Here is a 26028-nt window from a genome sequence, read left to right on the forward strand (position 1 = left end):
CAAGGATTCCAGTTGGATGCCTTCTGAACCAGAATTCAGTGTACACCATGTTGTCACGTTTCTGTTTGGCACCTTCATACCAAGAGTATTATTTTGTACTAGATGCTAAAAGAGATTTCGACTGGAGACCAGAGCTCTACAGAGCAATTTCACTCTTGGAGCATCAAGACCCCAGATAGAACTACTACCCCAGGCAGCCACTCAGGACCTGGGGCCTAGGGAAAAAGGAGAGTCTTTTGGTTGGATGAGATGAATATTTCTTGGAGTAATGGACTGAAACAGTGGTATTTGAACTTACAATGAACAGAATTTCCATAGGTCCAGAGGGAGACAACTTGAGAAATTTTTGCTTAGGGACCCAGAATGACTCTTGATGAAAGCACTTCAGATCCCTGAGCTTTGTGGGCTGGAGGATGATGTTGCCCCTCCTTTACCCATCCCCCCACCTCCCCATACTGTGACCATGACCATTCTAAGACTAAATTCATGAGCAGACTGGAGCTATTGCAAAACCAGGATCTTTGTATGCAAATCAGATTCTGGTTCTTAATGGCTTCCCAGGAGCCATTACAGTTACAGTCCGCTTGGGTGTGTACTGGGTTCCCAAGGTTTTCAAGGAAAGCAACCTCCTTCCAAGAGCCAGGGGTGAACCTTGTGTGTGTTGAGTAGGCTTAGGTAGATAAAGTGAATCCAGACCTCTGCTACTTTCTGATAGTAACTTAAAGCCCTCAAGAAGTTCTGAGCTGACCACTTATATTTGGGGGCCTTAGAAGAGGATTTTCAACCACTGTTAAACCTGAGAACTCAGCGATCCTTGCAGTCTCCTAAGATTCTTCCCTTCACAATGCATTTGGAAAAGGGTGTCAGCAGTGTCATTTTTCCTTCCAAGGACCCACATAAAAGCCCTGGTTCTGACTTCAACACCTTCAATGTCCCTCTGTTCCTGCTGTTGTCCTACAGGACACTGACATTTATCGTCCTATGAATTATATCACCACTTCGAGGATTTGGGCACCCAGCTCACAGCCTTTCTGTTCACCCTGACTCCTGTTATCATTTGACCTAAAAATTACGATACTTTGGGAGGAGGCCCATTCACCACCCTAACCTCCCATTTCTTTCATCTCCCCAAACCCTTCACTCTTAAACAAACTAGTCCCATGGCTGTGCCTTGAACTTGCCATCTCTCAGAATTGCTCTATCTTTGAACTTATAATAATTACATTATCCTTCTCTCAAACTTAAGACCTTCTGTTTTTTCACACTATCGCATTTCCTCACTTCCATTACAATTAACCTGACTTCCTCCTGTCCCCTGATCCCTCCACTTTCCTTCTGACTACTTACTTCCCACTTGAGCTTGGACGTTGAGCACCATTCTCTGAAACCTCTCTTGTTGACCACAACTTTTTTTGTGATTTCCTCAATCCTATGACCTCTAATACTGAAATACTGACCCTTCTCATTCTCATCATATCCTGGTTCCCCCCCAAAATAGTCTAAACAAGTAAATACTAAACATGATTATGCATTAAAGTCCCTTGAGACGCTTTGTCAATACACTGATTCTCAGTTCACATCCTGGAATCTCCATGAGTCAGACTCCCCAGATAACTAAAACTGTTGGTCCATAGTTCAATATTTGTCTGAAACCAGAAGTTCTACAGGCTTTAGGTGCTATTACTCTAATAAAGGGTTTCGTGGGAACCTCAATTGGGGAAGCACTAGGTTAAGCAATATGGAACTGTTTTCTTTGCTTTGGAACTTCTCAGATTTCAAAACGCAAGAGTGCACTGTTGATCTCTCAAGCAGGAGATTTGACCACCTGACTTTCTCTTTTCTGCAGTGTAGTCCAGAGCTCTAGTTCTCCAGAACACACTTTAGGACATGATCCACACTCACCAGCAACTTTTCTTTACTTTCCATTCACTCTTCAACTATTACAATTGGACATGTGTCCCCATTATTCTGTCCAAATTCCTCAGGACAAGGTAACCCGTGGTCACTTGTCAATCTTGTTACTAGATGCCTTCTCAAAACTCCTCCCTGGGTTTCTGTGAGCCCATGTTCTTCCTAGTTCTCCTCTGAATTCCTTCTCAGTAGCCTTGGCTGGCACTTTTCCTGTCACCCTCCCTCCCCCTTTCCTGTGTTCCTGCTTGTCCTGCTCCAGGAGAGGGAGTGGGAGGGAGGGTGGACACCTGGACCACAAGGGCTTCAGGGCAGGGCTGACTGGTAGCAAGCCTCAGGAGGAAGGAGGTTTGGGTCTGAGGGACACTGGGCACATGCCTTTCTCCACAATCGCATCCTGCCCTTCAAGCATCTGCCATCTACACCACAAGAACCAGGGGAGCAAGACCTCTAAAGTCACAAACCACATGGGCTGTTGATGATTGAATAACAATGCAGCGCAGGAATAAAAAAGCAGCATAAGAAGAGAGAGGGAAGGGAGGTGTACTTGCCTCAAGGAATGCCTTATGGAATGCTTCCGAGACGTAGAGATCACTCCGGCCTTCTGCCACAATACCTGGAAGGAAGACCAGGGAAGGCGCTGTGAAATGGGAGAAGGCTGACCTCCACTCACAGAAAGGCATTTGGATTGGGAGGGCTTTGGGAGCCTTTTTAAAAAATTAAAATCCTGGCCCCTCACATAATGATGTCCCCTAAATAAATACATGTTAAAAATAATGAAGTGCTTGGGCTTGCTTGGCTGGGCTCCTGCGAGTTTGATCTCACGCTTCAGCTCTTGGACGGGGGTAGGAGGGCAGGGAACTCCTATTAAAGAGAAACTCACTCCACTGAGTAGGAATGTTGTTCTTCCCAGCCTGGCCACATGTTTAAGCACATTCAAGGAAATCCAATTGCCTGGCATCATAAACTTCTTTTTAAAAAAGAGACATTTTCATTCATATTTTAAAAGGATGGTAGGCTAGAGGAACCAAACCTACTGAACATCGTTACTCAAGTATCACAGCTGGGAGAAGGTTGGTGGTACCTGGTGACCTTAAGGAAAACACATGAGCCCTGTGGAAGAGCAGATGAAGGCTATTAAATGGCACTAGGTCTATTTTGTGGGATTCAGCTGTCCCCACCTCTTAATCGTATCTGTCTCTCTGCTCTGACTTTGATACATTTTCAAATTCTTCTCTTCCTGGTCCTATCTCCTTTATTAGTTACAAACACAAAGGGGTCCAGTGGGGATCCAAAAGCAGACTCCCCCTTTTACAGAGGAGGAAACAGACCTCCAGAGGGAAAGGGACTCCCCTGAGTCAGCAGTAGGCCTGGGATTAGAGCCCAGGTGCCCTGACTCACTGCTCTTCACTACTGTTCCTCCAAGGCTTCCGCCTTTGTTCAGACCACCTTGGGAACAGAAAGAGGAGGAGCGTCCTTCCCCCACTGACCCGGGAGCTTAGACTTGTCAGGGCTGAACAGGTCCACGAGACCCATGTCTTGCAGCTGATCCTTCACACTGAAGCTGTCCTCCACGCGGAAGCGGGGCATGTGGACCACCAGCAGCGTCTCTGCCAGCTCCTCCAGCCACTCCTGCAGCACCTCTGGGGTGAGTTCTTGCTCCACCTTGGCCAGGCTCTTCTCAGGCTTGGGCAGGATGAGCACCATGGTGATGTCGTCGCCCTTGAAGGGCAGCTCGAGCACCTGGGTGCCTTCTGCCACACTCCGGTAGCGGAACTTGCCTTCCTGGTACATCATGGATACCGAACACGACTCCCCATCAGTCTTGTAGAATAACTCCTTCCTTGTGTTCTCAGGGCTGAACTTTGACTTCCACAGCCCCTGGAAGAAGACACCAGGTGGGAGAATCACAAGAAGACCAAAAAGCATCCAGAGGAGAATATGGTGGAAATATCCACATTATGTATTACATTAATATGAGTATAATTGTTAGGAAAAAGATGAGTAGGATAGGCATGAAAAGGTTAACAATGACTTTGTTAGAGTGATGGAATTATGTGTTTTCTGTTTTCTGTTAACTTTTCCTTATTTCCACGATTATCAGCAGTGACTACTTGCTTTTATAATGAGAAAAATAAAAACCTACTGGCCTATTCACAAGTCTCTTAATGAGTTTACTGCCTTTTGCTTTCAGCCTCCCACCAGCCTCTTTCTAAAAGGCCACCCTCCAAAATGCTGGGCTCTGCCCCAGACAGGTAAAGGCCAGACACAGATAATAACCCCAGAAGTCTTCTGGGAGCCTTGCCAGGCAGGGGGGTGATTCCTGGTGAACTTCCTATTTAAAGCAGGAGGAGCCCTGGGATTACAAGACACCCCTTTGAAATTTCTGAGCCAGAATTACGATTCCTTGTCATCTTCTGGCTCTTTGATTTTGGCATAGTCATTTAACTCTTTGAGGGGTCATTCCTCACCTATAAAATTAGGAGCTGGTGATTGCTGATATTTGTAGGAGGCTTTACTGTGTGTTAAACACTGCTCTAAGCATTTACATGCATTAACTTATTCAACCCCCTCATTAACCCTGCAAGGTATGTAGAGCATTATTGCCATTTTACAGGTGCAAAAATTGGAACATAGAAAGGTCTCAGATAATTCACCTGCATTCACACAATCGGAAACGAGTCAGGATTTAAATTTAGTAATCTTTCTGAATGGCCCAAGGTCTCATTTGTGATGTTATAAGGACAAAAAGGGCTAATAAACAGCACAGTGTTTCATGAACTGTAAAGGGTAAATATCCATTGTGGAAACACAACGTACTCCACTTTTGAGAAGAAGGAAACCCCAAGAGACAGAGTGGTTGGCAACCAGCAGTGACTGGCTACTCCCTGGGCCCTGTGGGTGCGGTGGGGGATGCCCAGGATGGGCAAATGGGCCACGATTCTACCTGCTTTAAACTGGTGACCTTCCTGAATATCAGTGATCTGTTTATTCCCCATACCCTCTCCCTCACCCTCCTCAAATTCAATCAAGTTGGAGCAGTCTTTAGAACTCCTGACTCTCTGAAAAAGACAAGGCCGTCTGCATCATCAAATCAAAGGGCCTTTGCAAAGTTTGAGGTGAGCCTGGCACCTGGAGCTTCAAGAGCTTCAGGCCAGGGGAGCTTTGAGTCACTGGAGAAGCTGCTCCACATGATGGAAAAAAATTTCATCTCTGAGGATTGTTGACAAACTGTCAATTTGTCCCAGATTTCAAAATGGAGTTAACTGGACAGCAGAAATTGTCACATATGTGTGAGAGTTTATTGCCATGCATGCCTCGCAGCTGGGATATGCTGCGTTTGTGAGTGTGTACGCTCTGTTTGTGCCCAGAAACATTACCAGGCCTCCCTGGACTTCAGGCCAGCAGCCATGGCCCTAGACATGGTTCTAGACATTCATCAAATGTGTATTTCATTCCAGACCACACATGAACTGTTTATCAGAAAGGATCCACTATACATGCCCAATGGCATGAAAGAGGGTAAACTGGAGGGCAAGCGTTCATTTCTTGGGTCTCTCCAGGGCCATTTTGAGTACCTTGAAGTAGATGGTGTTGACCAGCACGAGAACAGTGAACTCGTCGATGGCTTCCGGGGGAATGACGTCAGTGATGCGCCCTTCAGTCTTGTTAGCTATCCACTTGTTGATGGTCAGTCTGGACTCCTCTGCCTTTTCCTGTGGAGAACAGGAAACAAAGCTGCCTTAGTCTTAACCTGTGCTATTCGACTGGCTTCTCCATTTCCCTGTGTACCAGCTCATCTTATTCATCATCCCTCTGTCCTTTCCCACTTGTTGGTTAAACCACCAATCTAACCCAGATCGGGGAAATCTTACATACCTAGTATAGGGCCATGAATCTTCCATATAGTTAATGAATTTAACAGGAGGAAAAGGAAATGAAAGAGAGGTAGGAAGAAATAAAGGAACATAGAAGGAGAAAATAGTCTGGGAAAAAGAAAACAAAATATTACCTTCTCTGACTGGAAACCTGAACTCTTGAGGTTCAGGTTTCCAAAACATGTTCTATGGGAAGCAGATGAGTACTGCAAGGGTTGGGGGGCAGGAGGGATGCCTGTGGTAAAAATGTTTGAGGAATGCTCATTGAATAAAGCCAATAGTTCTTTGTTGTAGGACTTCTCAGAAAACTCCGTAGGCATTAAGCCCATCTGCCTCATGAACCTCTAAGAGGAGACTCTCACATGCACTATACACCAATTTTATTTGACCATGGTGAATTTAAGAAATTAAATTAACAAAGATATCTTATAGGACTGGCATGTCCAGAATAGTTTTTGGTATATATTTGAAATTATTCATACAACTTTTTCAGAGCAGCTACTACAATCTAAGCTCTAGATACCACTGATTTCCTAGGTTCTGAGCAAAAAGAGAAGACAGTATTCTGGGGGTTCTGACTGACTGATAGCCCACCTGCCTTCAACCAGCAAAGCAGTGTTCATTTGCATCCTGTTTCTATACCTCCTCAATTTCTGGGTGCAGAAGAAGAACTCTGAGGTCAGGGATAATAGCTGCCACTCACCTTGAAGTCCAGGGGCTGGAGCTTGGCTCCATATACCACCTCACTGATGTCCTGATAGGTCTCATTGAAGATAAGGGATTTGTCTCCAAAAAGGCGGTTGGCGGATACCAACTCGGAGGATTTGTTGGCTTTTCGATACAGTCGGCAGTTCAGTTTGGCAAAGAAAAAGTGGACCTGGTCAGATGTTTTTTCAGAGATGGTATCAAACTTAAAAACCTGTAGAAACCAAAAGAAAACAGTGGTGGTTCTGGTAGGGCGGCCTGGCTAACATGCGTAGAGAGCACACCAGCCGGCCGCTGACCAAGAGCCACCTTCAAGCCCAGGGCCTGGCACAGCATAAATGCTCAGCTCATGTTTTCTAAACACATAAATAGATAAACGAAGGGAAAAAAATATAGGAAGGAGAAAGTGAAAGAGAAACACAGAGAGACTGGGATACCACCTACAGTTTTTGAAGGGCTCTAGACCTGTACATAAACGTTTCCTTGGCTGCCCCAGTAAGGAGGCTGGGAAAGAAGGCTTTGGACTGTACCTCCATTAGCTGCTTGAGGGTGTTGTCACAAGCACCCAGCTTGGTCATAGCAAAAGCTGTGGAGATACTCAGGGGTGACAGGAAAATGTTGTCATTGTCATTCTTGGAGTCAGCCAGGTGCTGATAGAAATCGGTGGCAAATCGGGAATTGGCCTTGGACAGTTCCCAGACCCGCCGGTTGGTGGCCTCAGGGACCTTCTGCTCGGAGCCCTCCTCCTCAGTCACCTTCTTCTCTGGGGAACGGTAAATGCACATGGGATTCACAGGGATGTCCCGAGGTTTGGCTGTGCAGATGTCCTCCACAGGGCTCCCGTGACAGGTCACAGTCACACAGCCCCAGAGGCCAATGAGCAGTAAGGAGATAAGACATGTCCTCCTATAAGGGACAGAAAGCTGAGTTAAGCTAGGCTGGGAGTTCCCTACCCCACTGCCCATCACAGATGTGCCCTTGTAAAGCACAGAATTCCAGCCCACCTGGTGTGGCCAGGGGGAGGGCCAAAACTCTTTCAGAGCACTAGGGCCCAGTCCTGGACTCTTTGCAGGTGGGTAATTATATTTGCCTGGACACAATCATGTTGAAATTGGAATCAACTATTGCTTCATGGTTATCAGAAGTATTGTGTGCACAGGCCATGTGCTGGGAGAAATAAGGAAGGTCAAGCTTCCAGTTGGTGAGATGGGACATACGGAAAACAGGCAGGGACCTTTCATGCCCAGTGAAGACTTAGGAGAGGAAGAGGAGGCATTTAGAGAAGCTGCTTAGGATGGAATTGAACCTGGATGATAAAAGGTGGGAAGGATTTTGATTGATGGAGCAGAGATTTCAGTAATACACACGGGTGAGAAGGAATGAATGAGGCACAGCACCACCTATGTGCTGAAGTCTCTAGACTGAGCCTAACACTTCCACTGAGCGCCACACAGCTGTGTGCTGAACAATGCCCCCTGAATGTCCTGCAGATTCCTGAGATACAGCAAACTGCACTGGTCTTGCTCACCCACACACCTGCTTCTCCTTCTACCTCGTCCAATTCAGCAAATGGGTCCCCCATGCACATTGTTATCTAATCCAGAAACCGGGGAGTCACCCTGGGGGTCCCCCTCTCACCTTCTCCATTGAGTCAGACCCTAGATTCGATTAAGTCTGTCTCCTGGCTCTCTCACTGCCTAGCTCAGGCCCTGTTCAGTTTCTGTTGGCTGGAAATTTCAATATCTTCCAACATGGGTTCCCTAAAGGTAAACGAACCTAAGCTCACATTTTAAAAAATGAGATCATGTGCTTGGCAAATTAGAAGAATTGTGGTACCCCGTTAAGCAAACCAAGAAAGAAACTCTCATAATATTTTTATAGATAAGACAGAGTGGGCAGGGCCTCCCTCAGGCCGACTTGCGTTCCCGGGGGTTGGAGAAGGGAGTCTGTTTGTGGTCCTGCCTCTCAATCTCCCCCGGCAGGAAAGACAGACACGGAGTATGAAGGGCTCGCCGAGGAGGTCGGCTGGGTCAGCGTGGGGCCGGCTGGAAGCTGGGGCTGGCGGAGGGGTTCTCGGTGATCCGAGGCCCACTCTGCATCCCTTTCAGGAGGCACATCCGGGACACAAGCAGACGCCCTGGCGTGGGGAGTGGATATGGAACGTAGGGTGAGGAAGCAGAAGGAAAACCTTGCTGTCATGTCTTTCCACTTTCTTCCTCAGCTACAAAGTGGAGGCCGAGGGAATGGGGAGCTCTCTGCGCACAAAGGAAAACCAAGGTGGTTAAGCCACAGCCCACATCGAGCCTCCTAGAACAACCCAGATCAAGGGGGAGTGTGGTGGTGTCAGGGGAGGAAGGAATCTCAGAGGAAAGGGAACAGAGCTGCCGTCCGGGGTCAGAGGTCGCTGAGATCTTGGAGGTGAGCAGCCGAGGGGAAAGAGGAGCTGCAGCAGAGTCAGGAGGGCCTCAGAGGTTACGTGTCCCCTAGCGCCGGCGCTGGCGGGCCTGGGAATGCCCCGGAGCGGCCCTGGTTGCCGTGGGGGCTGGTGCAGCATCCGCACAGGAGGGACGATGACATTCCTCTGTTTCTTGAGCTGAGGAAAAGCCTAGGTGTGGCTTAGGAAAAGCGTCACCCTGAGAGCGAGAGCAGGGTGGGTGGGAGGGCGCCGGGTTTGACGTCTTCCAAAAGAGTCTTTGTGACTACCAGGAGACACCTGGTCTTCTCGAAGGTTTCGAGGTCATGCTCAGAGTCCTTCAGAGGTCAGAACCCCCAGGAGGGCACGTGAAGGGGAAGGTGGCCCCTCTTACCTTTTTGCAGCAGCTACAGTTCCCATCCTGTTGGAAAACATGGTCGCTAGTCTTTCACAGGCTGGGCGAGTGGAGATAGTGTGGTCTGAGGCAGTCCCTCTGAAAACTGGTTCTTTCCTCCAAATCTGGCTGAGGTTCCAGAGGCCAAGGTGGGGGAGGGAGCTGGTGAGGAGGGAGGATGAGGTCAAAGGCTGATGACCAGCTCCCAGGGTTAAGCAAAGGGTAGAGCCCACTGTTGTTTAATTAGCAGAGAGGTTTTAAAGTTCAGTCAGGTCCAGGGAAAGCAAGGACACCTTCCTTCCCCATCCTCCCTCACTGGCTTCTTCATCTTTATAGAAAAGGAGGGGGAGAACATGTTCACAAATTCAAACTTGGTCAGAAAGTGGCTTGGAGAGAACTTGGCAGGATTTTTTTTTTTCCTGGCTAACCAAACCAGGAGGGAGAAAACAGGTGAATACAACTAGCCAGGGTGACTGTCCAGACACATGTAGCCTTCTTTCTGCTCGCTGCAATGTCCTCTCTTTCTCAGCTTTTAGGGAAAGAGCCTGTGTTATCTAGTCAGAGTGGAGAGAAGAATATTCCGAAATGAGATGCCAGCTTCATGCCTCTGAGTGCTGACATGTTTGTGACCCAGAGCAGGACACACACTGGGTGCACCTGTGGACCACAGATGGCACCATTCCCTGCTCAGCCCTGCATGATGAGTGGGGAGCACGGGACCAGGGGCCTCGGGGTGCTTGTCAAGGTTATTTCTAAGGTGGATGAGCTGATCGGGAGATGCTTGGTGAAATTCTGCTGGGGGACCAGGAGATGGAGTGTGAGGCAGGTGCAAAACCTACGGGCAACTGGTGAGAATTCTTTAAAAGCAAACGCACTGAATTCTATTTCTTGGTGTGTATTGCTACTTTTACTTTTTTTTGGTATTGGGGAGATAAAACAAATTCAAACTAATGGAGATAAAGGGCAGATTTGTTTATATTTTCCTCGTCCTAAACAGCCAAAAACAGTGTCAGAAGGCCTGCTGCAGCAGTATACGCTGGCTAAGTATGTTGCCTTCTGTGTGACTGAAGACTCCTGGAAGCTAGTGCAGTCACAGGAATTCTAGAGTTCTTTAACTGTTCTAGTTTAAGGGGACTCCAGTCAGGGGAGACACACAGCAATCACATAAATAATCAATATATTTAAAATATGTATGTAAATAGCATGCCAGTCAGGTGTTAATGGAGAAAAATCCATCAGGGAGAGGGGATAGAAAGTGATGGGGGAGGTGGAGAAGTTACCATTTTGGAAAGAGTGGCAGGAAAGGTCTCCTTAGTGAACTGACATAAAGGGACCAGAATGAAAGGAGGGAGGGAGCCAATAAAAATATTAGGAAAGAACTGCCCACATGGAAAAATGGACAGAGACCCTGAGACAGGAACAAGCTATTAGGGTTTGTAGTTGTTAGACTTGTGACTTGCAAAGGAGGTCCTTGGAGGAGGGCAGGTGAGGGGGACCCTGCATAAGTGGTGCAGGTGGTCTAATGAACATGTGCAGGAAAAAAGATAAGGGTGCAGACCACCTGCCTTGGTAGTTAAGGACATGCATCATGGGTTGGGTTAAATTTTTCCATTCATTTGTTGAGCCATATGATCATTTAGTTAACAGACAGTGAATAATGCCAGTATGTATCAGGCATGGAGCTGAGTCTGGGGACAGAAAGATGACTTCACCCTTCATGCCCCATGCTTCATAGCAGAAGCCAGACATGAAGATAAAAGTCCCAATCAATGCCAGTGGTCATATGACTTAAAGTATGCACAGGGAGAGCACATAGGAGAGTCTGGTCAATGGAGCTGGGGCAGGAGTCGGGAAAAAGATCAGGAGGTGACAATGTTAAAAGAACTTTGTAAGACTAAGACTTAAAAATTTTTTTTAAATTTCAGATTAATAGAAAAGTTTCAAAAACAGTAAAAAATATTCTTATAAACCCTTCACCTAGAATCCCCAAATTTTAACTTTGTTAAAACATTATTATTTTACTGCACTTCCTTTTCATTTTCTTTCTCCATCATATATATATGTGTGTGCTTATAATACATATAATACACATTATTTTTCTGTACTGTTTAGAAGTTGCAAATATAATGTATGTTTATTCCTAAATAGTATAAATTTCCTAAAAACAAAGATAACTCCTTACAAGACCACAAGTACAGTGATCAAAGTCAGGAAATTGATACTGATACAGTACAAATCTATAAGTCTTTTTATAAATTTACCAATTGTTGCACTAATGTTTCTTATAGCAGTGGTTCTCAAACTTTTGGCCACAGGATCCGTTTAGAACTTGCTAAATAACATATAAATATTATTATTAAAAGAGTTACATATTAAAATAGTTTGGACTTTACCCACACACTGAAAGGTGTTGGGAATGCCCTGGCCACAACTTAGGAAACATTGATTTAGTAGTGCCAAGTGAAAAAGAAACTCTGTGTTTTCCCTTCTCCTGGTCTAGGATCACACATTGCATTTAGTTGTCATGTCTCTTTATTTAGTGCCTTCTAGTTTGGAACAGTTGCTATCTTTTGTCTTTTACGACTTTGGCATTTTTTTGAATCTAGACTAAAAAGTCTCTCAATTTATGTATGTATGAGGTTTACTTAGGATTACATAGAAATTGGACTTTCTTTTGGCAGGAATACTACAGAAGTAATATTGTTTCCTTCTCCGGGCATCATATCAGGATGTTAATTTGACCCATCACAGGTGATATTAACATTGATAATGTCTGCCAAGTTTCTTTCTCTGCTGTCAAATTATAATTTTTCCCTTTTTATTAATTATCTTATGGGAAGATACTTCAAGAGTATGTAAATATGTTGTTTTTCACCAAACTTTCACCTGCTAATTTTGGCATCCCTCAATGATTCTTTGCAAGACTTCAAAGCACTGTACTTTCCCTGTTAGGTTTCTGCTGCACTTTTCCCATCTGATTTCCTAAAAAAGGATTATCACTAAAAACTCTTAGTATTAAAAGATGAACTAAGTTAGATGGTGCACTCTCTTGCTAGAGTGTGAGAAAATAGGCCCTTTCATCCATTGCTGCTGAGAATACAATGTATAACCTTTTGAAGGGAAATTTGGCGATACCAAAATTACAAATGAATTTGCACTGGAATCTCACTTCAGGATATGTATTCTGGATATCTGTACAGGTATCAGTGAGATTACCAACTGGAACCCGATTTGTAACAGCAGATTAGAAACAACTTCCCTCTGCAGGGGACAAGTTAAGTAAACCGAGGTACATCCCCACTCTGAAAACTATGCCAAAAATAAAAAAAGGAGATGCTTGCTATGTACTGAAATGGAAGCTTTCCAGGATGATTCATGGAAAGAGCAAGCCGCAGAGCAGTGTTTATAGCATGTTACCTTTTGTTTCACAAAGCAGGGTTGATCTGGGTGAGGGCTGGACAGACAGGAGTGGGAAAAAAAATTGTCAATATGTCGCTGCACCTTCTTCATTTTCTCTTTCTGGACATGTCAATGTGTCACCTATTCAAAAAGGTCTTGACTGTCAGCAACAAGGGTGTCGGTGTTGTATTCCAAGAAGCTTGGGGTGAGAGGAATGCCAGGATATGACGAAGAGGAACTAGAAGCAGGTGAGCCGCTGGCTTGTGACAAAGGAGAAAGAAGGAATGACAGAAGCCCAATTCAGTGTCTGGAGGTGGAACAGAGGTGTTTAGGTTTTCCTTGCCTGGTCAAATAATTTCTAATGGCTCTTAGGATATTCCACTATAATTTAACCATTACTTCATATCAGCTTAGGCCAAATTCTTTAAATCTTTGAATATAACAATAATAGGTGTCATTTAGAAACACTATATACAAGGGTCTATGCTAAGTGCTTTACAGGCATTAGACTATATAATTCTTTTGTGAGCTCTACCAGAAAGTTATTAATATGCCTAGTTTACAGGTGAGAAAATGGCTATCCACAAGGGCTAAGAACTTGCCATAAATGACAGATCTTAGCACAGCTGAGATTCAAATGCTTGTCTGCCTGTCTCACAGGTCTTGTACTACATGATAATGATGAACAGATGTCCATGTCTTCCTTGCTTAAAATTCAGTGTCCAGTTGCTTTCTAGGGGCAGGTCCTACCATATGTCCCCATGTGGTTCTTCTCCTCGAAGGTGGCTATCAAGTTTGTTCCCGCAAAATCCAGGGCTCAGAAATGAACCCAGGGTCCTACCACCTTTTTCAGTAAATACCCGTATTGTATTGTAAAGCATTTGTCTCTGATGCACATTCCAAATGAGATTTTCAGTAGATTTTCAGCTGGTGTTTTGGAGTCTTTTTAGTTTCTCATTCTCATTAAACACAGTTCCTTTTGGCTTTCACTGTCTAGGTTTTGATGCCACCAAATCCCTTTCCTCTTGGTTCATCTTAGACTGGTTAGATGAGAAAAAGAAATAGAGCTTGTATGCTGGGCGAACTAATCTGGGTATCTCGCCTTACACACACACACAGTCATCAGTATTCTATAGTGTTTTAATAACTCTGTATATTTAAATCAAACTTCATGGAAAAGTCTAACCCTTTCTGGAGGCAGGCTTAAGAAATTTTATCAAGTAGAAGTTTTTGAATATTTTCTACTTCTGCATCGCACTATTTTTCTTTGCTCTGAGTGGAAACAAGGTTGAAAACGATCTTGGAGGGCCTCTGCTCTGCTGTATCTGGGAAAGACTTGAGGAGCCATGGGGTGGATGGAATGTAGCATTCCATCATCCTCTTTTTTAAAAAAAGTACTTCCTTCAAGGTCATTAATAAAATTAAAAAATTCCTCTTTCCGTTGCCCTGCCTCTAGTGTGAGGAGTAACTCCTCCATGCAGGTAATTCAGGTGGCTCCCACCCTTGCCTTCTAGCCTGGGCTGTTCCAGTCTTTGGATCCAAGAGTTAAGACCTTGGCAGAGGACAAATAGTAGAGCTGAGCTCTTGCTGTGGTTACTCAGTAACTCTTCGACAGAAATTTGGGGCAACATCTAACACAAAAAAAAACAAAATTGTCTCCAACTCTCCTGGATTTCTAGTTTACTAGGCAGCTATGACATTTTAATTAAGGTGAAATAAAATTTATCAAAATAAATCCTACATTATCATCTGGCAGTTTTCAGGTGAGACTGTCAAAGCATTTCATGGGAATTTGTCCAAATTCTCACAACGGTAAAAAGTTCAGTTTTGGTTTCAGGGAAACCATATCACAACAAATATTTATTGAACATGGGCAGTGCACATGCCACTGAGTCTTGAATGCACTAAGTACTCAGTAAATATTTGTGTTTCAAGAAATCCAGGCTCAGAGTGGTTTTGCAGACTTACAAATAGTAAAACACTTTAAATTATCTCCCAAGTGGTAAGTTAAGATTAAGTAAAAACACTTATCCAGAGGAACTGACATCTTGCATAAACAGAAACACTGGGCAAGGATATTCTTGGGTGCCTCAGTAAGAGAGCTTCATGGAGTCAAAAGCCATTGCTTCCACATTAGTTTAGGAAGTTGTAGGTGGTGAGAAAGAACTAGAGAAGACAGGGCAGAGGCAGAGGTAGTGGGAGAAAGTTCTCTGGAGAGAAAGGGGGTGGGTTGGACAGATCCAGACCAACAGGAAGAAACTCACAGTAAAGCTAAAGCCAAGGGTGTGTGTTTTCATAAGCAGAGGCCAATTATGTGACAAGCAGTAAGGGATGCTGTAGCACATTTGAGAAAGTCCACTGAGGGCTGAGGTAGAAATGTAGGTCTAGGAGTGAATGCAATTTAGCAGCTTTTATCCCATCAGGACTCAAACTGGTTTCAGGCCCTTCCCAAAGGCTGGAACTGAAGACCCACAGAGGCTGCTGCCTGGGAACAGGCTGTTCTAACCTTGAACAGAAACCTCCAGGAGTCGCATCACAGGTGGCTGCAGGAGTTCAGGCAACCAGGAGATGGTGCTGGAGGCAAAACCCTGGAGATGCTTGCAGAGGAATGGACCAGCCCATTCTGGAGAGGCAGCCTGAGCTTTGGCCTAGGTGCAGTTCAGGTGCCCTAGCTTTCTTCTAAGGATAACAAGAGACTCAGTTAGACGATGAGGGAAAGCGGGGAGACTGGAGAAAATCAGAGAGCACCTTTTGGATGTTAATAACCTGAATGTCTTTAGACTTGGGAGGATAGGAAGGTGATGATAAGCTGAGAAGGCTGTAGGTTTTCCTTGAACCTGAGTATTTTCAAGGGCTTTGATGCTGCAAAGGTACTACTATTTTCCCCCCTATAATCTGATACCATAGGAACAGACCTAGTGCTTGTCAAGGGAACCAGTGCTTGGTCAGGCAGCTGACTGGTACCACCCCTGGGGGTTTAGTAATGCCAGTCATGCTGGTGCCATCTGTCCTCAAGTTATGGCTCAATTACACCGTCTCAGAAATTCCTCCTGCTCTTCATGCCATTGTTCTAGTGTTGGCCCTCATTATTTCTTCTAAGTCTATTGCAACAGATTCACAACCAGGCTCTCCACTCAGGCCCTATTTTACTTCAGATCACAATGATCACATCTCTCTCTGGCTTATAACTGCTATAGGATGAAACCCAGTGAGTCAGAATAGCTCACAAAGCATTCCAAGACCTGGCCTCAATCAAAGTTTTCTAGCTCCTCGGAGTACCAGCACAGGCTACATTCTTTCATGACTACGTGCGCTCCGGGGCTTGGAGTCTCTGCTCCCAACCTTGCTCACCATATAAAGCCTTCTCTACCTTTCAGGATCGACTCTGCAGATGCAAATACTTTTCTAAATCACCTTGCTTCTCTTGGCTCTACACTTTCCTTTAAGCAACCCAGGGAGTGTTAATTTATATTTTATATCTCACTCATTTCCTAATTCTGATCGGCACAAACTGGATCTTTTTGCATCCAAAATTGCCTATCACACAGAGCCTTATTACTCAAGGGTGGACTTTGGATAAACTGTGCCGGCCTCACCTGGGAGCATGTTAGATCATCTCAGGCCCCACTCCAGACCTGTGGAAACAGTCTAACTGCACTGGAACAAGAGCACCAGGTGAAATGTATGCACATTAAATTTGAAAAGCACCGACATGGAAGTTATCCATAAATATGAATAATCAGCACAGATGCGATCACGATCCCTCATCCTCCTTACAACCCTTTCTTGGGTTTCACTTACTTTCAGAATAAAACCCAAACATGGTCTCAGGCCACTGTCATCTGGCTCTGCCTCATCTCAAGCCACTCTCCCTCCCTTTAGCCTCACCAACCTTCTTCCAGTTCCCATAACATAGGGGTTTTTGAGCAGATTTCACACAACCTGTTTTCTCTGACCAGGCATGTCAGCTCTCCAGCACCCTCTCCATCCTCCAAGTCTTACCTTCAGTGCAAATTCCTCACGAAAGCCTTTGCTGCACAGCCAGGTGATGTTCAATCTTCTTTGTGTAGTCTCACGGCTCCCTTTTGAGGACAATGATGGCTGAATAGTTCTATAGTAACTCTGCCTACTGTTTTGCAAATGATTGTTACCTATTTTTAAAGCATGTACGTCAGGTTCCGAAACTGGAGTCTAAGCTCCTTAGGGGTAGACAGCAATTCCTTTTTGTCATCTAGTTATGAATATGGGGAGCACTCAGTAAACTTAGTAAATAATTGCAGTGGATGTTCACTGAGTAGTTTAAGGCCCACTTTTGATGGGCTAGGTGTCCCAGATAAGGGTGGCAGCCACTAACTAAACTAGCCACCAGGCTGAAGAGATTAACTAATCGGTCGTTAACAGATTAGCTGGTTACTGGGACTGAAGGGCTAATGCACACAAAGACCAAACTACTCTGTGTGATTCTCAGTCTAAGGGGTCAGAAAGTACCCTAATGCTTATGCGCAGGTTAGGCCTAGGTTAAGTGGTACAGGGCAGGTCTGGTTTTGGACTTAGTAACCCTATAGATTTTCTAACATTCAAGATGGTTGCACTAGTTACCATCCTTTAATAAACCTCTTAAGTTTTTTACTATAGGCCCTTCCCTTGAAGCCAGATATGGTACTAATGGACACTCAATTGCTAACTGTTCACATTCACTGGGTAATGTGTATTATTTTTCTTTTAAAAATATTTAAAGGGAACTCCAGCTGCTGTTATGCATCTTTTAAAAATATGAATATTTTCTTATATAACCATGTTGCTGTTATCACAAAAATATTATTCCTTGGTATTACCTAATTCCCAATATTAATAAAGTCAAATTTCCCTCAATATACAAAAAATGTCCTTGTACATTTGGTTGGAATCAGGATCCAAGCTAAGTTCACACGTTGCATGTGATTTTTGTATCTCTTAAACTTCTTTTAATTCAGTACCCTCCCCTCTTCTCTTCATGACACAGAGTTGTTAAGTAAGGTGGATTTTACTGTGGTCTCTAAGAGGAAATAAAATTACACTTATCCTCCAACTCTAAGGAATGACTAATGGATAGGGATTTCAGGACAAGCCAGTAAGAATGGAAAGATAATTGGTATTAGGAATGCTCCCAGAGCAAGTCCATGCTACTTAAGCATAAAGAAGGTTCTGACTTGGAGAAGCCATAAAGCAGGACTTAAGATGCTAGCTGTGGAGTCTCACTGAACATTGATAGCAGGATCTCAGAACCATTACCTTGTCTCCTAATGTACAATCACGTAGAACAAATGAAGGAATGTGGGCTGTGGTGTATTTAAGGTTGGACTAACTCCTGTGATCTCTCTACGAGAATGTGTTTGCTTGTGCACATTATCTACTACATTCTTTCAACTACAAAAAAAAAAAAAAAAAAAACTCCATTAAGGTGTAAGAAAACGATCCCAAGGTTAGAATAAAATGGCACAGATTCATCTACAAAAAAGACCACACGTTTCTCATTAACTTATCATTTAATATAAATGCTGACAGAAAGCAGATAAAGACCTTGGACACACTTTCATATATTTACAAACCAAAAGGTGAATCACCTCCTCCTACTTGTTAAAATAATCCTTTTATCTGCAACTCATGGGGGCCTTAAACACTAATTAGGAGCAACATGAGACTGAGTCAGTTTCCAAGGTAATAAAGGAAGGAAATACCATTTTAACAAATGTAGTATCTCTGATATAAACATGCACACAAATAATACAAAATTGAAAAAGATGGCCTTAATCTTCTCAAAGGCCTGTGACAAGTCAGACCCAGAGCTCTGCTGCCCTGAACCATCTTCCTACTATTTCTTTTTTTCCACCTCACATGTTTTGAAGGCTGTTTAAAAACTGGAAATATAAACAGATTAAATGGAAAATGGTCCATTTCAAACAGGACATTTTTCCCTATGCCCAAACTTTAAGAGATAAAGTCTTCAAATAAAATTTCAGTTTGCCAGATGCTAAGGAATTATTCACAGCTTGTGAAGTTTCAACCCATTATTTGTCTTCACTAATTTTTTCAGCTGGAAACACTTGGAAAAAGTAAAACTTCACTAATATCAGCAATTTATAAATCAAGGTGTCACTTTAAGGTTAAATTTTTTTATTTCTTAACAGGTGGATGGGGACAGGCAAGGAAGAACACGTAGCATAGGCAAGGGAAAAAAAAGGAATGCAAGAAAACCTTTTAAAAATGGTATTTTTGTCTAGCACTGATTTTATAAGAACAGGAGACAGAAAATTCTCACTATCCAAAACTAAGTGATTTCATGAAGTCATTTATAACCTGACTCAAATCTCACGGGCTCCTTTATTAACTTATTTTTGTCATGTTAAGTATACCTCTGCAGGGCACAATCACATACAATCAATACGATTGGTAAATTGCACAAGCTCTATCCCAAGCAAATATGCATCAAGGTTAAAAAGTTATTAAAAAAAATAAAACAAGACAAAATAAAATCCACCCAAAAAGGTGATAATGACCGAAGAATGTCTCGGGAGACTGGTATGAGCCTGAAGACCTAACAGACCAAAGTCAGGAAGAAGAGGACTAGGGGGAACAAGGGGAAGAGACCTCGCACAAAGAGGAATCTCACAACTGGAAAATGTTTAAGAGGATGAAGGGTTTTGTTCATTATCTTCATTTTTTCCATTGTTCTTGCTCCAAAGAGTCACAGATTCATCATAAAGATAATGAGACCTGTGGATCAATGAATGAAAAAAAAAAAATTTTTCCCCCTCCCAAATTCCTTTCATTCCCAGAAAGTAGGAGGAGGAGGAGGAGGAGGAGGAAGGATGAAATAGATGGGATACTAAAAATGTAGGCCACAATACCCCTGGAAGAAGTAGCTCTCAGGACAGTGTTTTAGTTCAACAGAGGATGTAAAAATGATAAACAGAACCTTAAAAATGCCTTTAAACGAGAGGAACATTTTGCAGGGTGGATTCGATACTCCTGTGAGTGTGGCAACCATCAGTGAGCCTGAGCAATCACACCACCAAGAGCTGGCTGCAAACATCAGGCAGCCAACCAACCAGGCAACCAACCAAGCAACCAATCACCCACCCACTCACTAGTTTCCACGCTTTTCTTGGCCCTTTCATGCAATAGCTGGGGTGGGGGTGGGGGCCACCGACAGTTTCCAGGTATAAGATGGCTCTGCATGTACAACCCAGACTGGATGCCAAAGACTTGTGAGCTCTGTCACTTAAGGAGTTTAAGAAAAACAATGAAACAAAACAAAAACCAAACCAACCAACCGGAAACAGTGAGATTCAATACAAGAAAATAAGTTGCCTTATCTAGTAGTATATAATACACTTAACTCCACAGGATTTTATTTTTATAAATACATACTTCTGGATATAATATAGTCTTGAGGTTTATTTTAGTTCTCTTTGTTGAGTTACTGTGCCTTATTTTCTTGTGAAAACAGAGGTTATTACTCTAGGGATGTTTTGCTCAGGAATAAAGATTAGGGGGAATTCAGTGTTTGGCTGAAAATTCAGAGGTTCTGAAAACAAGAATTCCAGTGGTGAGGTAAGTCCCTTTATCTCAATAGAATTTCAGAGGGCTCTTTACCCACTTTATCAGTGCAGTATTGAAAATTCACCTATTGGGAACACCTTTACTATTAAAAGGTGTTTCTTCTTCCTGGTGGTGGCAGTTTCCTCTTCTTTATTAACATTATAGTTAGTATTACTTATTAATTGTAATCTATTATATCTGAAAACATCTTTTCAAGTCTAAGAAATAAAATCTTAAAAACCAAATCTTAAGCGGGCATTTGCTATCATTAAGGGTACCCTTTGACAAAAACAGCTTTCTTACTCATAAGGTTCTGAAAAGCTGAATTAAGAATTTAAACAAAATATTAACTGCACTCCACCTACAACTCCCAGTAAGTCATCTCAGCAGGAAAATTTCAAAAAGCTGAGCTGAAGCAACAAATAAATATAAATCAGAGCTGTCTAAGCTAGTGAGGCAAGAGTATGGGCACTCAGGTAGCGATGAAGGTAGTGGACTGCTTACTTGCTCGATCCCTAATGTTCAATCAAGTGACATTTGCCTAGTTTAGTAGCTCTAATTTTGACATAAAAGGTTAGGCAGATTTTTCAGGGAAGAAATCACCTTGTAACTTATTATAACCATGTATCACCAACTAAAAAAATAAAAATAAGCACAACTGGATTATTTTAGGGTAAAAATTTAAGTAAACACTACAGTTAATTTCCCCAATAAAGTAAATGGGTCTTTCCTTTTAATGAAACAAATCTTTACAGGTGTTTTTTACAGACAGATTTATATATGAAACCTTTACTGTTATTGCAAATTGAGCATTAAGTTGAAAAAAGATGAGCATAGATAAGGCCTCTACCCATGACTATTTGTATATAATAGCAACCAAACACTCTTTACTAAAAAGAACCTATTTTTCTCCAGATCTGAATATATAATCTAACATACACTGCAGTTAACTCTCACCAGTCATATGCTCATGAATTCTTTTACTCAGTCCTGTGTCTTGACCATAGTGATAAGAGACTGTCCTTCAGGCACAAGGGAAAAACCAAAAACACCCAAGATGAAATCATTACAAGATGATCCCCAAGAAGTAGGGGAGGGACTGCTTACCCACAGTATTGTGGAAGACAACATTCACTGGTTTAGAGAAACTGATGAGTTTCACTACTTTTACATTTTATAAGACCAGCTGTTAACAGTTAACTTTTAGACAAATCTACTTAACACAGTACAAATCAACTCACAATACTAAAAGATTACACAATCAAAATGGCTACCGTATTCCCCAAAACCCAAACAGAGTAAAGCACAAGTCTTTGGCTCTCCTTTAAAGAAAACAGCAGGTTACCATTCTTAACCAGACCTTTGTTTGCCTACCAGTAGGGCAAATACCACATTTGTGCATCACTGAGTAATAACACCATTAGAAAAGGCAACTTCACAGAAGTTATTGGCTAAGCGAATTCATTTGAATGCTCTGTTTTGAGGCAGCAAACTGTCACTGTTGCAGATTAGGGAGGGCAGTGGGGAAGTCTAGGGGAATTTACAAGATAGAAAAGGGCCAGGAAAAAAAAAACTTCACGCTTCAACCCTGAAGACCTACAGAAAGTCTGATGGAGTTACATATTCAAGGTAGCAAATCTTGTGTTTTATGCAAAAGAATAAATACATGGGAAAGACCAGGAGAAGAGAAGGGAAATAATATGGGAGAAGAGAATCAGCCACATTACTGCTTTTATCTAATAAATTTTTATGTTCTAGTAGTTGAATATCTATACCTGGCATTAGAAGCACTTATCATTTGAATAATATCACTAGAAACTTATTCTGTAACTAAATTTTCTTTTGATTAGAGAAGTAACAAGGAATGAATCTTTGGTCACTTCAGCTTATGTAAATTACCTAAGACAGGGCAGCTATTGGACTTATCTTGTGACAAGTGTCCATTAAGTAAAGCAAAAGAACTGCATGTATGTCAGGAAATTGCATCTAAATTACCTTATTCTCAGTTCTCCTACCCTTTTCCAGAGACCCCTTGAAAAAAGAATCAGGCGAAGTACTTTTGTATTCCTAGCTGTAATAAAATTCTGGTGTTATCTAAGCAAGAGTAGACACAATGCTATGACTCCTACCTTAACCCTCTCAGAATTGTTCATGTTCACCTGAGATGTATGGGTCTTGCTTCTGAATTCCATGAAAAGCAGTCATATTCAGAGGAAATTAGTATTTTAATAAGTAGAAAGCATAAAAACTGTACTTCCTGACTGACTTATTTCATCTCTCAACTGTCTCTAAAGGAGTAAATTAAGACAGAACAATCAAAGCCTTTTACAGATTTTGACAAAAATCAGCTAAAGAGTCAATCAGTTTTGCCCAAACAGGCCATTTACCTTTACAGGCTCACATATCACTATCATAGAGAAAATGAAAAACAAACAAACACAACACCCCCAAACTTTGGAGGTTCAACTTAATTACTAAAACTGCTTCTAAGCACTAGGAAAGTTCTAAGAATTTCCATGAGGTAAGGCAGAGTGACCAATTTAAAATAGGTAAGTTATAGGCACAGTGGGACAATATATCATTCTTCTACCCTTCTATCCAACCAAATTTTCTCTAGAGTATGGGGCCTTTGAGAAGTACATCTAGGATTAAGGCTACAATTTAAGAGGTTTTCCCCATGAAAATGAAAATACCTTAAGGAGTGGAAGACACACTATTTAACTCAATTCAAAACAGTGGCTTTCGGGTTTTATTCAGAGTAGAAATACTACATAAGTTAATTCCCATTCCTGCCTAGTTTATAAAATCAAAATGGTGAAAGTAAGAATGAGCATATTTGAAGTAAATAAGAACAAGAATAATGTAAGTTGAATTAGTAGGGGTTTCAACAAATAACGAAAATGGAACTTTACTTTTATTGTGAACTTCAACAAATTCAATACCCATAAATTCCCTTCCAATACCAGAATCATTTTGAGTTTCAAATTCAACCAACTGCTTCTAAATTTTAGGAATTATCTAATATGTCCAAAAAAAGAAAAGCTGCCCAAATCTGCCTACAGAAGGTTGGAGGCCAAGAACGTTGCCTTTTATGGTTATAGAAATGAAAAATCTTGGGACTCTTGTCACACATACAAAAAAGGGTCTTTCCTTCTCCCAAAAAACCAAGCACTTAAACAGTAAATATAAGAGAGTTGTAAGCAAAAAAAAAAAAAAAACCCCCACAAAAAAGCAAAAGGGCAAGTCCACTAAAAAAAAAACACAAAAAAACAGGAAATTATGATATCGACTGAAAAAAGGCCGCCTCTTCATTCAGTGCTTCCACCTCCCAGTCATTTTATTGCAACAGCTGCGCTCATGTGAAAAAATCCTTAAAACATACCCAATATATATACAGATATAGCTATGTATATCTGTGTATATATAATATATATATAAATTTTTATTTAAATAAAAAAGAAAGCTCGAATCCCAAGCCAATATGTGTATATCAAATCCTTGACCAGCCAGGTCTGTAGGGCATAATCAAATTCAATGTGAAATAGTATATAAACACGGTGCCTTGACTGGGCAAATTAAATAATCGCTACTCAAAAGAGTGTTCTGTTTGGACTCTCCTACTGGTAGGCAATGGCAGGACTGTAATCCCTCCCTCCACCCCCCAACTGTTTCCGTTAACAGTATGATGGACACAGAGCTTAGACTGAGGCTGTTATGACCTCAGCAGGAGTTAAGGTTTAAGAAAATAAGGAAAAGAAAAATACAAACTTGCTTTTACCCAACCAAAGCAATGCAGTAACTTATTACATAACCAGTGCTTTCTGTTTAAGGAGTATAACCCAGAAAGAGACATTTTTAGAAATACGACAAACAGAGGAATATTATCAAATAATCCCCACTAAGCCTGTTTTATAGGGTCATAGCTCAGTATAGACACATGGCATTAGAATATGTGCAGCAGATCCAGTTAATAAAAATTCTTATTCTTTTTACATTTTCATGAAGAACCTTTTCATATTGTAAAGCCAAGTCTGTGAAAATTGATTTCTAGGTACTATATGCTTGTGCTTAATGATTCTGAACAGCAACAACTGGTCAACTCATATACTATCCTTAAGATCTAGGCAGTTCATATTTACCAAATCTCTTTGAAAGCTAAGGCTCCAGTATATAGGGATTTTATTTTATACTTTTGGGTTTTGAGAGTAAAACAGAAGCATCCACTGAAATAATATGGCTCTGTTCTTATTGCAGTGCTGCAGTTTAAAACACAGTTAACTGTCCTAGTTTTCGAACATTCTATAATTTTAACAAAAGTTCAATTTGGAGACACACAGCTCCAAATATCCAACCATCAGCTCAGTAACAGGTAATACACCAACCATGTATTTTCAGTGATGAATTCTTAATCTCCATTTAAATCTAACCAAGCAAATAAAAATATTGACTCAGCTCTGATTACATTAAGAGAATGAGAAGGATCTATAATATGGAAAAGAGGACTTCAAAGAGTCTTGTAATCTCTCTGAAAAGTTGAAATAAAGACAAAAGCAAGAAATAAAACCCTCCTGAACAAAAAATACAAGTTTTAATGCCATATGAAAAACATACCTACACACAAAGCCAGTGACTGAGAAATGGAAATGAAATTACAGCTCCCAAACAGCCTTAGAGGTGGGTTTGCTGCACATTTTCTAATTTCATCTACAGTTGCCATTTGTTTCCCAAGCACCATACAATTCACAGAAAGGCCGATGCTTCTTGTCTGTTGTAATTTATAGGGTTGCGAGAGTTGGAAGGATTCAGGATAAAGAATTATACACTGGGTATGTAATAATACCAAAATACAAGAGAAACCTACTTCATTAAGATCATACAATTAATCAAACAGAGTGTATATATAATATCTTCTTTTTTTGTAAAGCCCTGGATCCAAGGCGTCCAAAGTTATTAAAATAAAGTTCATTCACAGAACAAAAACAAATTTAATCTGAATTGCTTGCAGATACTGCTAATTTTCTTTTTCTTTTTTCTTTTTTTTTTAAATTAAAAAATGCATTAATGTGAACTATGTGCAGGGTTTGTTTTTAGTAGTGGTGTTTGTGCACATTGCCTCTGGAGCTTTTCTGGATTTCTCTGACCACTCTCAGAGAAAATTTTAGAAGTTATCTGTTTTCCTACCCCTATGCCCCGCAAACTGATCAGGAGCAGAAGATGAAAGTAGGACTCCTCATATTCTAAGGAGCACAACTGGATTTAACTCCTGATCTCTGGGAGTCACTGTTGTCCTCTCCTCCCTCAGGGTCATCTGATAGGGTCAAAGAGCTGGTCTTGTTGGACAGGAGGCTGATATTCTCTTGTGTCAAGGTTGATCCATTTGGTACATCACTGTTAATGTTAAAAAAATAAAGTTGGAATTTTAAAAAGGAGAGAGAGAAAAATGATCAGTAGAATAAAATACACAGGGCTTTTCTTTAGCAACATGGAAAAATATCTGAATGGCTTTCAAACATTAATTTACAGCTCTATATTCATGCTTTTGCACAGGGGTTGGCAAACTAAGGCTGGCCAGTTGCCTGTTTTTGTAAATAGAGCTTCAATGGAACACAGCCTGGCTATTTGTTTACATATTGTCTATGGCTGCTTTCACACTACAATGGTAGAATTAAGAACTTTGACACAGATTGTAAGATGCATGATTACTATCTAGCCTTTAAGAAAAAGTGCTGGCCCCAGCTTTAGCAGATTTA

The 26028-nt window shown here is 41.9% G+C and overlaps 2 protein-coding genes across 4 annotated transcripts in view; both read right to left on the reverse strand.

Annotated features, from left to right (window-relative positions):
- The window catches only part of SERPINC1 (serpin family C member 1), a 10245-nt gene extending 789 nt beyond the window's left edge, over positions 1-9456 (reverse strand). Inside the window, exons 1-6 of the mRNA XM_036918487.2 lie at positions 9299-9456; positions 7022-7397; positions 6490-6705; positions 5487-5624; positions 3399-3789; positions 2460-2524 (exon numbers count right to left, since the gene is read on the reverse strand). Of these exons, the coding sequence (XP_036774382.1) occupies positions 2460-2524; positions 3399-3789; positions 5487-5624; positions 6490-6705; positions 7022-7397; positions 9299-9339 (1227 nt within the window). The 5' untranslated portion in view covers positions 9340-9456. The remainder of the gene's footprint in view (positions 1-2459; positions 2525-3398; positions 3790-5486; positions 5625-6489; positions 6706-7021; positions 7398-9298) is intronic.
- An 8747-nt stretch (positions 9457-18203) lies between these two features.
- The window catches only part of RC3H1 (ring finger and CCCH-type domains 1), an 89368-nt gene continuing 81543 nt past the window's right edge, over positions 18204-26028 (reverse strand). For all 3 annotated transcript variants that reach the window (XM_036918494.2, XM_036918493.2, XM_036918492.2), the window contains exon 20: positions 18204-25666. In XM_036918494.2, the coding sequence (XP_036774389.2) occupies positions 25516-25666 (151 nt within the window). In that variant the 3' untranslated portion in view covers positions 18204-25515. The remainder of the gene's footprint in view (positions 25667-26028) is intronic.

This window comes from Manis pentadactyla, chromosome 9 (genome assembly GCF_030020395.1).
Source record: "Manis pentadactyla isolate mManPen7 chromosome 9, mManPen7.hap1, whole genome shotgun sequence".
NCBI lineage: Eukaryota > Metazoa > Chordata > Mammalia > Pholidota > Manidae > Manis > Manis pentadactyla.